At 45.2% G+C, this 14,158-nt stretch overlaps 1 protein-coding gene across 3 annotated transcripts in view; it reads left to right on the top strand.

Annotated features, from left to right (window-relative positions):
* The window catches only part of fggy (FGGY carbohydrate kinase domain containing), a 435,125-nt gene that overhangs the window by 317,663 nt on the left and 103,304 nt on the right, over positions 1–14,158 (top strand). For all 3 annotated transcript variants that reach the window (XM_038794356.1, XM_038794353.1, XM_038794355.1), the window contains one exon: positions 11,889–11,983. In XM_038794356.1, the coding sequence (XP_038650284.1) occupies positions 11,889–11,983 (95 nt within the window). The remainder of the gene's footprint in view (positions 1–11,888; positions 11,984–14,158) is intronic.

The raw sequence follows: 14,158 nt of genomic DNA, 5'->3' as shown, positions 1-14,158 counted from the left end.
CAGAGACAGTGGGATAGGGCAGCTGGCATTACCCTGAGGAGCTACTCCATCAAATAAATTATAGGGATTTGGTGAGACCACACCTGGAGTGCTGTGTACAGTTTTGGTCTCTGTAATAACCTGCATGGGACACATCCAGCTGGGGATGATTGTTTCCCCTTGCTCATTGGGACTGTGTGCTCCCCTGCTGTGGGTGGGGTAGCTTATCAGCACTGGTATGAAAGGTCAATCAGTATGGAGTCGACCAAAAAGGAGAGAGGACCCGGTGAGGTGTAACCAGGCATTGTGTAGATGATATTGTTGTTTAGCACTGTTTAGCACACTGGGCTAAATCGCTGGCTTTTAAGCAGACCAAGCAGGCCAGCAGCACGGTTCGATTCCCGTAACAGCCTCCCCGAACAGGTGCCGGAATGTGGCGACTAGGGGCCTTTCACAGTAACTTCATTGAAGTCTACTCGTGACAATAAGCGATTTTCATTTCATTTTTTCAAATAAATGTCTTTACTACAATTTGCTGTGGACTTCCCATGTCTTATTAAAGTCTCCTTATCCAATCCTAGAGAATGGGCTTTTGTTCTCTGTCGTTTAGAAGAATGAGAGATTCTCATTGGAAGGTATAAAATTCGTGGAGGGTTTATTGGGATAGGTGCTAAGAAAGTGTTAACGCTGGCAAGGCTGTAGCTGTGGGTCAGGCTCAGAAAAAGAGATGGCCATAAAGGAGGTGCTCTTCAAACTGAAGAATTGCCAGCCTTCTGATTGACTAGCAGTCTCTGGAGGTGGAAACCCCTTCCTTAAAGGGACAAAGAGCCCTTACACCAGGCAATTATGTGCCTGGTTGCCAAGCAATTGCAATGGGGCTTGTGGAAAAGGACAGCAAGGTTGCCCCATGGCTTTCTGGAACTTTTGCAATCATTAAATTCAACCATCTATGTTTCACCAAGTTGAAACTGATTTAACAACCTCCACCATTTAGAAATCTGCGTTGTTTGCACAATATCACTGACCTTCTTGTGCTCCTGTCGCATTATTCTCAAAGGGTTAGAAAAGCTGTACCAAAATCTAAATGAACTGACCTTGGGTTATAAAGGTTCACAATCAACACCCTCGGAACAGCAGTTATGACACCACGGTGCTAAGAAAGCAATATCATTGCATTCTGAAGTAGTTTGAAAGTCAACAAGACCATATAAAATCATCTTTCATGGGTCTGTTAAACTGGATAATCTTCAGTGGTAGACACAAATTCTTCAGCCCATTTTGCATCTGCTGTTCTTGCTTTCCAGCTGAAGCTGCTTTTCTATGCTGAGAGGAAAGGCCACTGTTCTTCTCTGAGCCCGAAGGTGAATTTTGACAAGTTAGTTGACAGCTAGGCACAATTCTCTTCAATAGATTTGATTGAATCATGTTCAGGGTCAGGAACTTTGGCTGATTGTCTTCCTTCCAAAACATAGGGGTAGGAAATTAGATGATCCCCACTGCCACCCTGCCTAAAACTAGCGAATGCAGGAAAGGCCAGCACTGCAAAATTCAGCACCATAGCAACTTTGGGTTTTGCACTTTAAGAACTGTTTGGGGAACATAAGAAACAAGGAACAGGAGCATCATGTCCCTCAAGTCTGCTCCATCATTCAACAAGATCATGGCCGATCTGATTTTGGCCTTAACTCAACTTTCCTGCCCGTTTCACTGTCTTTTTAAAAAAAATTTAGTGTACCCAATTCATTTTTTCCAATTAAGGCGCAATTTAGCGTGGCCAATCCACATAGCCTGCAAATCTTTGGGTTACATAGAACATAGAACATACAGTGCAGAAGGAGGCCATTCGGCCCATCAAGTCTGCACCAACCCACTTAAGCCCTCACTTCCACCCTATCCCCGTAACCCAATAACCCCTCCTAACCTTTTTTGACACTAACGGCAATTTAGCATGGCTAATCCACCTAACCTGCACGTCTTTGGACTGTGGGAGGAAACCGGAGCACCCGGAGGAAACCCACGCAGACACGGGGAGAACATGCAGACTCCGCACAGACAGGGAATTGAACCTGGGACCCTAACGCTGTGCTATCCACCAGTGCTACCGTTGTGGGGGCGAAACCCATGCAAACACGGGGAGACTCCACACGGACAGTGACCCAGAGCAGGGATCGAACCTGAGACCTCGGCGCCGTGAGGCTGCAGGGCTCACCCACTATGTCACCATGCTGCCTTGTTTCACTGTCTTAATTGTCAATCAAAAACCTGTCTATTTCAGCCTTGAATATATTCAATGATCCAGCCTCCACTGTTCGCTGGAGAAAAGAATTCCTAACACAAATGATCCTCTGAGAGAAGACATTTCTCCTCAAGAAGTTCAAAATGGTGGGTGGCTGCAGCTTCCAGCTCATCATAAGCCATTCCATAAATACAGTAAGAAGTCTTACAACACCAGGTTAAAGTCCAACAGGTTTGATTCAAACATGAGCTTTTGGAGCGCTGCTCCTTCCTCAGGTGAATGGCGAGGTATGTTCCAGAAACATTTATATAGACAAAGTCAGAGATGCTGGACAATGCATTTGCAGGTAATCAAATCATTACAGATCCAGGGAGAGGGATAATCACAGGTTAAAGAGGTGTAAATTGTCTCAAGCCCGAACAGTTGGTAGGATTTTGCAAGTCCAGGCCTGATGGTGGGGGGTGGATGTAATGCGACATGAATCCAAGATCCCTGTTGAGGCCGCACTCATGCGTGCGGAACTTAGCTATAAGTTTTTGCTCGGCAATTCTGCGTTGTCGCGTGTCCTGAAGACCGCCTTGGAGAACGCTTACCCGGAGATCAGAGGCTGAATGCCCTTGACTGCTGAAGTGTTCCCCGACTGGAAGGGAACATTCCTGCCTGGTGATTGTTGCACGATGCCCGTTCATTCGTTGTCGCAGTGTCTGCATGGTCTCACCAATGTACCACGCTTCGGGACATCCTTTCCTGCAGCGTAAGAGGTAGACTACATTGGTTGAGTCGCACGAGTATGTGCGACAAGCCCTCCGTATACACAGGATCTGCTCAGACGAGGAGGAGCGTAACAGACACCTACAGATGCTGAAAGATGCTCTCGTATGAACGGGATATGGCGCTCGACTCATCGATCGACAGTTCCAACGCGCCACAGCAAAAAACCGCACCGACCTCCTCAGAAGACACACACGGGACACCACTGACAGAGTACCCTTCGTCGTCCAGTACTTTCCTGGGGCGGAGAAACTACGACATCTTCTTCGCAGCCTTCAACACATCATCAATGAAGATGAACATCTTGCCAAGGTCATCCCCACACCCCCACTACTGGCCTTCAAACAACCGCTCAACCTCAAACAAACCATTGTTTGCAGCAAATTACCCAGCCTTCAGAACAGCGACCATGACACCACACAACCCTGCTATGGCAATCTCTGCAAGACATGCCAGATCATCGACTCGGATACCACCATTACACGTGGAAACACCACCCACCAGGTACGCGGCACATACTCGTGCGATATCAAGCTGACAACAGGCAGAGACTTTACAAACTCCGTCAGAACTTTCACCGAAGCTCTCAAATGTTGCATCGTTCTTCCTGAGACCACAACCATCAGATGGTACATCACAGTTCAGTCCACAAATGTTGTCATGGTGTTGGCCATCACTCACATGCTGGAAATTTTGGAATCCAAATTCTGCATGTAACCCTGCGCCAAAACATTGGAGATGTAATCATCCATGCTTGTTGACAGTAACAACAAATATCTTGCACGACTGCCAATGCACCAAGCACCTCTGAGTGCATTCCCATCAACCTTTTCCTATATCCTGTCCCACTGAAGTCCTCGTCTGAGGCCCGTGCAACAGAGCTCGTCTTCCACCTTTCCCTGCAGTTAGCTGGCACATATGCTAACCTTTTCCCCTGGCCTACCTGCAACCTCACCAGGTACAGATCCTGACTCTATACTACCCTCTGAAGTACACACTGTACTTCTGAGCTGGTGACAGTGAGTGTCAGATCAAGCGATGGTGTTTCTTCCTCAGAGGTCTGTTCCCCCTCGCGACATTCAGTTGAAGGGTGCACTTGGACAGCCTGATTTGACCTCTCACCTGCTCGCATGGTTCTTGAAGGACATCAGTGATGCAGCCAACTGCCATGTGACAGAGTTCACCTCAGCCATTATTCTGTGGAGAGTGAAGAGCCAACCACCTCATAGAATTCTGATTCTTGGTTGCCTTAAAGGTGGGCAACAGCATTCTACTCCTGCAGAAGTGTCAAAATAATAAGGAAATTTACTTCCAAAGATGAAGAACCGCTATGACAAATGAGCTACAAATTATGGGGGGTGAGGGGAGTGGAATTTGAAATGTGGAAAAAAATTGCACTGATCTATATTTGGTAACTTGAGGGCATAAATGTAGGATGATCACCAAGAAAATATTGGTAGAAGTTAATACTGGGACAACAGTTGCATGTGGCATATAGTAACAGATTGTTGATGCTTTTAAACAGTGGTTGCTGGCGACTGGCTGATAACAGTAGATTAGATTGAAACAATTCTGGGTTCAGTCGGAAGCATTCTCAAAATTTAAGAAAACTGTTGGATTTATACATTATGTTAAGGTGTGTTCACTGATTTAAATGTACACCATGATCATTTTATAACCTTAGACAGTAAATATATTATAAATATAATAGGCAGCAGCTGCATGTTGCACAGGGACAGAATTCCCTTTTATCAGGATTAGTATCATGCTACCATGTAATCTATATAATTGCTATTTAGAACTTCATGCAGAATGCACTTTTTTATCTAGGGTATTGGCAGATAGAGTGGAAACTGTGTAGCATGCCTAAAATGCACTCTCAGCCCTACAGGGAGGCTTAGGCTTGTCTGTGCATGTGGTTTTTATCAGATTGTTTGAAAAAGGATCTCTCACAAGACTCCTGTCTATCATTTATCATGTGCTGCGCATTCGTTTTCAGATTTAAGTTGCTTGAACGGTAAAGCATTTAAGTATCCTGCCTCTTTCAACTACACAATTGTGCAATCATAGACATAAAGGGAATTTGTGGAGTGCAGTTTAGAATTAAGATTCATCCTTTATTTTTCCGGACGTAAAATCAGCGGGTAATAATAATATGTGGGGAGTCCCATATCCTTATAAGAATACAATGCAATAAGCCATGATCCGAATGTTCCTGTGTCCCAAGAGAATCTCCTGTCTATTGCTTGTCAGTTCTTTTTATTCCGTTGTCAGAATTGGTTACATTTGTGCAAGTTTGGTAATTCGGAGAGGAAAGGAATATCAGGCTTTGGTCTAGGACACAGGTTTAAGCATGTTTCACGAACAGTTTAACCCGTTTCTGATGGTAAAATGAAACCATTTTATTCTATGTCCTATTTTGGCTTTAGAATTTGTAGACATCATGAGAGGGTTTGACTTAGGCCTCCAATATCATTTCATGCATTTTAGGTTTTGGAAACAAGAAACTGTCAAGCAGGGAGTATAAAGTGGTGCACCGACTTGCCGAGCTGTGTAATGGTGTAAGGTGGATCAGTAACCACAATGCGCTGTGCCGAGTATCTGCTGTCAGCTTGTGACAAGAGAAGGTGCAGAACAGAGGCCAAACTCTTCAGGGAACTGGAGGAAATTTGAGGGAAAGTGACCCTTTGCTACTTTTGTGTATCTTGTAATGTTCATTTGTGGAGCTGGCTTGTTTTTGCTAACCAATGCTACTCATTGGGGAAAGGATATCGTTTAAAGCAGGAAGTATTCAAACAAAGAAAAAAATACAAGAACATTTGAAAATGGAACTATTTAACTAGGATTGATGCAAAAGTGTTTCGCACATCAGGAATTGTATTTATGTGGCAGCTTTAACAGAGAAATACATCCAAAGGTGCTTCACATAAATGTACAGTAAGAAGTCTTACAACACCAGGTTAAAGTCCAACAGGTTTGTTTCAAACACTAGCTTTCGGAGCACTGCTCCTTCCTCAGGTGAATGAAGTTCTTCATCCAGATACACAGAACATTCGCACCTCAATAGGCCAACATCTTCATGCATAAGTTTGAACAAGACCTCCTCACCACACAGGACCTTCAACCGACGTTATACACCAGATACATTGATGACATTTTTTTCGAAGAATCACTGAAACAACGACACAATGACATCAATAAGTTCCATCCCACCATCAGACTCACCATGGACTACTCTCCAAAATCAGTTGCATTCTTGGACACACTCATCTCCATCAAGGACGGTCACTTTACCACTTCTCTTTACCGCAAGCCCATGGATAACCTCACGATGCTCCACTTCTCCAGCTTCCACCCTAATAACATTAAAGAAGCCATCCTCAATGGACAAGCCCTCCGTATACACAGGATCTGCTCAGACGAGGAAATGAAAATGAAAATCGCTTATTGTCACGAGTAGGCTTCAATGAAGTTACTGTGAAAAGGCCGTAGTCGCCACATTTCGCCGCCTGTCCGGGGAGGCTGGTACGAGAATCGAACCGTGCTGCTGGCCTACTTGGTCTGCTTTAAAAGCCAGCGATTTAGCTGAGTGAGCTAAACCAGCGTAACAGACATCTACAGACGCTGAAAGATGCCCTTGTACAAACGGGATATGGAGCTCGACTAATCGATCAACAGTTCCAACGCGCCACAGCAAAAAACCGCACCGACCTCCTCAGAAGACAAACAAGGGACACAACTGATAGAGTACCCTTCGTCATCCAGTATTTTCCCGGAGCGGAGAAACTACGACATCTTCTTCGCAGCCTTCAACACATCATCGATGAAGATGAACATCTTGCCAAGGTCATCCCCACACCCCCACTACTTGCCTTCAAACAACCGCACAACCTCAAACAAACCATTGTTTGCAGCAAACTACCCAGCCTTCAGAACAGAGGCAACAACACCACACAACCCTGCCATGGCAATCTCTGCAAGACGTGGCAGATCATCGACATGGATACCACCTTTACACGTGAGAACACCACCCACCAAGAACACGGTACATACTTGTGCGACTCGGCCAATGTTGTCTACCTCATATGCTGCAGGAAAGAATGTCCCGAAGCGTGGTACATTGGCGAGACCATGCAGTCGCTGCGACAACGAATGAACGTACATCGCGCGACAATTACCAGGCAGGAATGTTCCCTTCCCAGTCGGGGAACACTTCAGCAGTCAAGGGCATTCAGCCTCTAATCTCCGAGTAAGCGTCCTCCAAGGCGGCCTTCAGGACACGCGACAACGCAGAATCACTGAGCAGAAATGTATAGCCAAGTTCCGCACACATGAGTGCTGCCTCAACCGGGACCTTACATTCATCTCCCCACCATCTGGCCTGGGCTTGCAAAATCCTACCAACTGTCCTTGCTTGAGACAATTCACACCTCTTTAACCTGGGGTTACCCCTATCTCTGCACCTGTAAAGATTTAATTACCTGCAAATGCTCATATTCTAAGCATTGTCTGGCATCTTTGGTTTTGTCTATATATATGTTTCTGGAACATACCTCTTCATTCACCTGAGGAAGGAGCAGTGCTCCGAAAGCTAGTGTTTGAAACAAATCTGTTGGACTTTAACCTGCTGTTGTAAGACTTCTTACTGTGCTCACCCCAGTCCAACGCCGGCATCTCCACATCATCACATAAATGTAATCACACAAAATGGACACTGAACCAAAGAAGAAGATATTAGGAGTGGAGACTAAAACCTTAGTGGCACGGTGGTTAGCACTGATGCCTCACAGCAACAAGGACTCGGGTTCAATTCTGGCCTTTGCAGGCTGTGTGGAGTTTGCATGTTCTCCCGATATCTTTTCTTAAATTATTGTCACAAGTAGGCTTACATTAACACTGTAATGAAGTTACTGCGAAAATCTCCTAGTTGCCACACTCCGGCACCTGTTCGGGTATGCTGAGAGAGAATTTAGAATGTCCAATTCACCTAACAATCACGTCTTTCAGGACTTGTGGGAGGAAATCGGAGCATCCGGAGGAAACCCACGCAGACACAGGGAGAACGTGCAGACTCCACACAGACAGTGACCCAAGCCGGGAATCAAACCTGGGACCCTGGCGCTGTGAAGCAACAGTGCAAACCCCTGTGCTACCATATCTGTCCAAAGATAGGCAGGTTATGTGAGGTTATGGAGATAGGGTGGAGGAGTGGGCCGAGGTGGGGTGCTCTTTCAGGCGGTCGATGCAGACTCGATGGGCTGAATAACCTCCGTCTGTAGGGATTCTATGGGCGTATGGCATATATGTCAAAAGAAGTGGGTTTTAAGGAGGATCTTAAAAGCTGTCAGTAAGGTGGAGAGATGGACAGCTTAGTGACAGGAATAGAGGGTAAAAATATGTCACGGCATTGTGGATCTTATCAGCAGACAGCCAGCAAGAGACCTATGCTGCCTCGCTTTCGGAAGCCCCATGAAACCACAAATGAATCAGGTAGTGGTCAGGCCAGTGGTGGGCCTTCCCATGGAATCAAGACACCGGGCTGAAGTTTTGCCTACTGAGCTGCCAGCAATAAAAGGCCAGAAGCTCTTGCACTCATTTGAGAAATTGGAGAGGCTGTGGCTGCTTCCAGAAGGCAAGGCAACAGAGTCCCAGGATCCCAGAGTGATCCAGGCCATTAGTTAGTCATGTGGGGGGGACAGGAGTCACTTGATCAGGCACTGAATACAAAGAGGTGACAAGCTGACTATGGATGCTACGTGGTGACAGGCTCACCCAGCAGTGGGTTAATCCTCGATTAATAAAGGGTGAGACCTTTATGTGGTCATTAATTGGCTATTTAAAGGCCTCAATTGATGGTGGAGCACGAAGTTAGGCCATGGGCCTTCGCACCCTGAACTTAACTGTGTCAGAGAAGGGAAGGTGGAGAGGTTCCAGTAAGCCACATCCCTTTTGATTACATGCCCTTCCTGCCTCCATGGTTTCCACCAGCTAGAGCAGAAGATTCCACCCAGAGATTTCAGAGAATGAAGTTGAGGTGCTGGTCATGTATGCAGCAGATGCAGCTGAACAATGATCTCAATCTTAGTGACAAAAAGATGGATGAGCTTCTCACATATCTGGCTGGAGGGGAGGATGGTGCAGTTCAAGAAGGTGGTAGATAGTGGAGAAAAGGAACCGGGGATTATCTTTGCTCTCCAGGGTAATCTGAATTGGTGAAGAGTTATGGGCAGAGCACGTACTTGATGTGGTTCAGCCAAATCTCTGTTGGATAGAAAAATTAGTTGTCTGTCAGACTCAAGTAGGATTAATGACATGGCATATAATCACTGGATTGCTGCTGTTTACTTCTGTGACATGACCCAACCTCTGCTACTTCTTCTGCCACTCACCTTGATGACATTCCTATTCATTATTTAATTATTTCTAAACATTACTACTCCAGTGCCCATCTTGCTGGCCTCACACCTTTCATAGACTCTAATTTATCCAAAACATTAGTTTCCTGGACCCTGTCCTGCTTGGCCACAACCCAATCCTCACTGACACCAAGGTATTCAATTTAAAATCCTCATCCATATCCTTCAAATCCTTCATGGCCTTGACTCCCACATTCTCTCTCTTCAACTTTGTCTTGTTTTGTAATCTCTCTCAATCTATTAGGTCTCCAACTTTTGCTTCTTGCACAATCCTTCCCTTCATTCCACCATTTACAGCAGAGCCTTCAATTTTCTTGGCCCTACTATCAATACTATTCTATTTCCCTCTCATTCGTTAAAAAGATTCTCAAAACTCATCTTTTCAGCTAAGCTTTCTTTTCAACTATTATGCTATCTTAATTTCTCCATGGTTTGGTATCCATTTCCCCAACTATTTATCATTTGCTTATTACATTCAATCCACGATATAACACATGCTTTTAGTGGGATGGGATAGAGGCCAAAATGCTTACCTTGCAGAGGCTAAAACAAGAATCCACATGATGGTCCAAACTGCTGGCTAATAGTAAACACAAATGTTGCTATATTTGTACAGCAACAGCCAAAAACTACAATGGTGTCAATGTGAATTTGTGCTATGGTTTGCTTTCAGGATCAAATATCCCTGAAAGCTCCAACTTAGGCCAAAAGGAATACATATCTCTTTGGCTGTCCATAATAATATAGACCATTCTTAACACAAAACATCTACTGTAAAATGTGATTCCACAATTGGGCATCACTTTCTGAGCAATGCTGAGTGCACTAATAGTACACCAACAACCAATTTAAGATAATCGGCGGTTCTCATAATGTGGCTCATTCAAGATTGCTCGAACCAACTTTCATACGCAAGGAGCTTTTCTCACCAAACAAATGTCACATGTTCAAGCCTTGTGACTGTTTCAAAGTAATTCAAATGAGGGAGCCTATTTCTCCCGCTGCTTTCTCCATGACATTGCCTCAGCCAATCAAAGTCAACTTGCCAACCAATCAACACCCTCTTTCTTGTAGTAAAGAAATTTGGCGTTCTTGTTTTTGTGCAAGACATGAAACTTAGAAAATATGGGCGGGATTCTCTGACCCCCCTGACAATTCTCCGGGCCCTGATGGGTTGACCGGCCGTCTATTTTTGGCCAGTCCCGCCGACGTGAATCATTCAACTCGGGCACCGGCGGGACCTGGCAAGTGAGTATGTGTGGGCGGTCCTCGGGGGGGGGGGGGGCACGGGGTGATCTGACCCCGGGGGAGGCCCCCACGGTGGCCCGGCTCATGGGGGCACACCTTTCTTCCACACCGGCCCCTGTAGGGCTCCGCCATGGCAGGTGCAGAGAAGAGAACCCCCCACGCATGTGCCAAAATACGCCGACCAGTCTGCGCATGTGCAGAATCATGCTGACGGTTCCGCACTTGCACGAGATCATGCTGGCCCTTCAGCGCATGCGTGAACTCGCACCTTCCCTTCGGCGCCGGCTGGAGCAGCAGCAACCTTCCAGCATCCACCTAGCCCCCGAAAATACAAAGAATTCCGCACTTTCAGGGGCTGTTGACGCCGGAGTGGTTGACGCCGGAGAGGTTGGCGCCGGTTCTCCCGCCAGCGTGGGGACTTCGACCCCAGAAGGGAGAATCCCGGCCTATATGCCTCTTTTGAACAATATTCAAATATCGATGAATCAAATCAAATAACCCTAATTGAGATTTGTTTGGATCATCCACTTGATTTAGAGATCATGTGTAATTATGGGCTGGATTCCCCAAACCCCTAACACGTATTTCTCAAAGGCCTGCCATCCGCTAGCGGCGGGATTCTCTCTTCCTGCCACTTGTCAATGTAATTTTCCATTAAAGCCACCCCGCGCCACAGGGAAACCTGTGGGTGATGGTGTGCACCGGCAGAAAAAGAATATTACCAACAGCAGGAGAATTCCATCCTATATATTCGGATTTGATTGGTTTGATCAGATTTATAGAATTCCTACAGTGCAGAAGGAGGCCATTCGGCCCATCGAGTTTGCACTGACTCTCTGAAAGGGCACCCCACCTAGGGTCAGGCTCCCACCCACTCCCCATAACCCAGAAACCCCACCTAACCTTTTGGACACTGAGGGGCAATTGATGATGGTCAATCCACCTAACCTGTACATCTTTGGACTGTGGGAGGACATGCATTTTGTTTCTATTTGTAATCATAATTAAAGATTTCTCATCTGTTACCCAGGCACTTGTGCTCATTGTTTGCAAACAGCAGTGCCAGAATTAACTCCTTACACAGATCTTAAGCTCAGTTCATGTGCATTACAATATGAATAAAGTAGTATAATAATTGAAATATAGACTTTGACAAGGATTAATTAAAAAGCAAAATTTCTTCAATGTCCTCTGATGTTGTAAAGTATATAATACAGGCGTTAATGTATCTTGTTTAGGCATGCCGGTTGTCCTTGCAAAGGAGGAGGAATCGATTTTGATGGGCGCTGCTATTTTGGGAGGGTGTGCATCAGGTGACTTTAACTCCATACAGGTATGGTTTAACTGGAAATCTTTACAGCGTATTTGATGTTGAAAATATACTTTCTGGGCAGCACGGTGGCACAGTGGTTAGCATTGCTGCCTACGGCGCTGAGGACCCGGGTTCGAATCCCAGCCCTGGGTCACTGTCCGTGTGGAGTTTGCATATTCTCCCCGTGTCTGCGTGGGTTTCACCCCCACAACCCAAAAGATGTGCAGGGTAGGTGAATTAGCCATGCTAAATTGCCCCTTAATTGGAAAAAATAATTGGGAACTCTGAATTTTTAAAAAAATATCCTTTCTGTTTGGTCCATCTGCATTATGTATTATGTCCCAAACTATTCAAAACACCTTGCAAATGATCAGTTTTCACTGCTGGATGAACAGAGAACATTAAAAGAAACTATGATAAATCCTTTGTTTTTAACCTCTTGTCCCCATTGTTCCCCTTCTATGCTCAATAATGAATGTTGTAAGAAATAACCAGCCCAGCAGATTAGTGTGTTCCAGTGAACTGCATTAAATGAGACGCCAGTAGGATGTGTTTTGTTTTCGCTTCCACCCACATTGAATTTCCAATCTCAACAGTGCTCAGAGTGAAGTGGCAATGTTTCCCTAAAGGGAAGCCTGCGGGTCTATCCAGCCCCTGGGTTATTCTAGTGCATTACCCATTAGGCAGTGACACAGCAAAATATTTAACTCGAGTGCCTAGCATACCACGTCACTGTTTGAGATGGAAAAATAAAATTTAGAAAATGGTAAACTCTTGCAAATGTTACAAGGAGAAGGTGTTATATTGATGTAATATTTTTGATGTTTATGTCTTGTGATAAGAAAAATTACCCCTTTAAAAGATATTAAAAGGAACATCATAGCGTGATGTTTTCCTAAAGACATAAAGAACAGAAGCCCCTTGTGCTTTTGCTGTTTACTGATATCTGACACCAAATGACATCTGTTGCCCTTCTCTTCTGGTGGGTGCTGGTATCATTTAACATCTACACATGAACATAGTGCTGAAGTGCATTGATATAAAATCCCTGAGATCATTATCATAAATGTAACGTCTACAGCCTGCCAGACTTGGCACAGTCGGCAGATGCCACACTGCATGTCATGCTTACTCACAGACCAAAACATGATATCTGACATAAACAAAGAGTGCAATGTGATCTGGTCTGTTCCTTTGCTCTCTGCTTTTTTGCAAGAGAGGTATAGCTCTTTGAAGATCTTGGTACACATTTGTTTTTAAATGTCTGGAGAAATATTCAAGTTTCAATTAATTCTGTTTCAAAAATGCAGCCTTAAAAAATAAATGGGCCTCAATTTCACAACACGGGGGCTGGGCGCACAAAACTCCCCATGCACCGTATGGAGGGGGTACCAACGTCTTCGCTCCACATGCCCGAAAGTCAGCACATCGCCGATTGTCAATTAAAGGGGCAATTTAACGAATTAAAGAGACAATGCCCTTCACTTTTAAGCAGCCTGTGTGCTTTTATAGTTGCCACATGGGCTGCACAGGCAGGCAAGGACCTCACAATTCCTTAATCCAGGGCGTGATGAAAGGCTGCAGAAGGAATAAAAGAGTGTGAGGTAGGAGTTAATATTTATTGCTTAAATTTTGATTTTCTGAATTTTTTTCAGACCCATTTTGTTTAGTTTTTTTGGGGGGGGGGGGGGGTAAGGAGACTCCTGGATTTAAAGAGCAACTAACTGACTGGCCAAAACATCAGTCAGTCTGCTCCTCAGCATTCCAATTGCTTAAATTTGAGGGTTATTCTGTTGGGTGAAGTCTCTTCCCCAGATGAAGAGTAGAGGAGAAGAAGGGAGAGGAGGCCAGCTGGCTAGATACAGCATCAACATGTCGATCCACCACACATCCTGAAGGCCAACAAGGCTTGTGGAGGAGAAGAGGAGAGCACAAGTGCCATTACACTGCTGGCAGAGTATACCAAGTAAAATCCAATCACCTGGACATGATAGAGGTGCTGTGCGGAAGATGGAATCACCTCTCAAGAAAGACAGAAACATCCACATGCGTGGTATGAGGCCTTGAAATAGCATTCAACTCTGTTTGTGGAGGCACCCTATGTTTATTGCACTGAGAATAACTATTGTGATAAATGTCATCCTCGGGCTTTGTGTCATAGACCACTGCATATCACTGCGTAAAACCTGTCACCTC

This window comes from Scyliorhinus canicula, chromosome 4, assembly GCF_902713615.1.
Source record: "Scyliorhinus canicula chromosome 4, sScyCan1.1, whole genome shotgun sequence".
Lineage (NCBI taxonomy): Eukaryota > Metazoa > Chordata > Chondrichthyes > Carcharhiniformes > Scyliorhinidae > Scyliorhinus > Scyliorhinus canicula.
The sequence above is the reverse complement of the archived record's forward strand: the minus strand, read 5'-3'. Positions and strand labels throughout refer to the sequence as shown.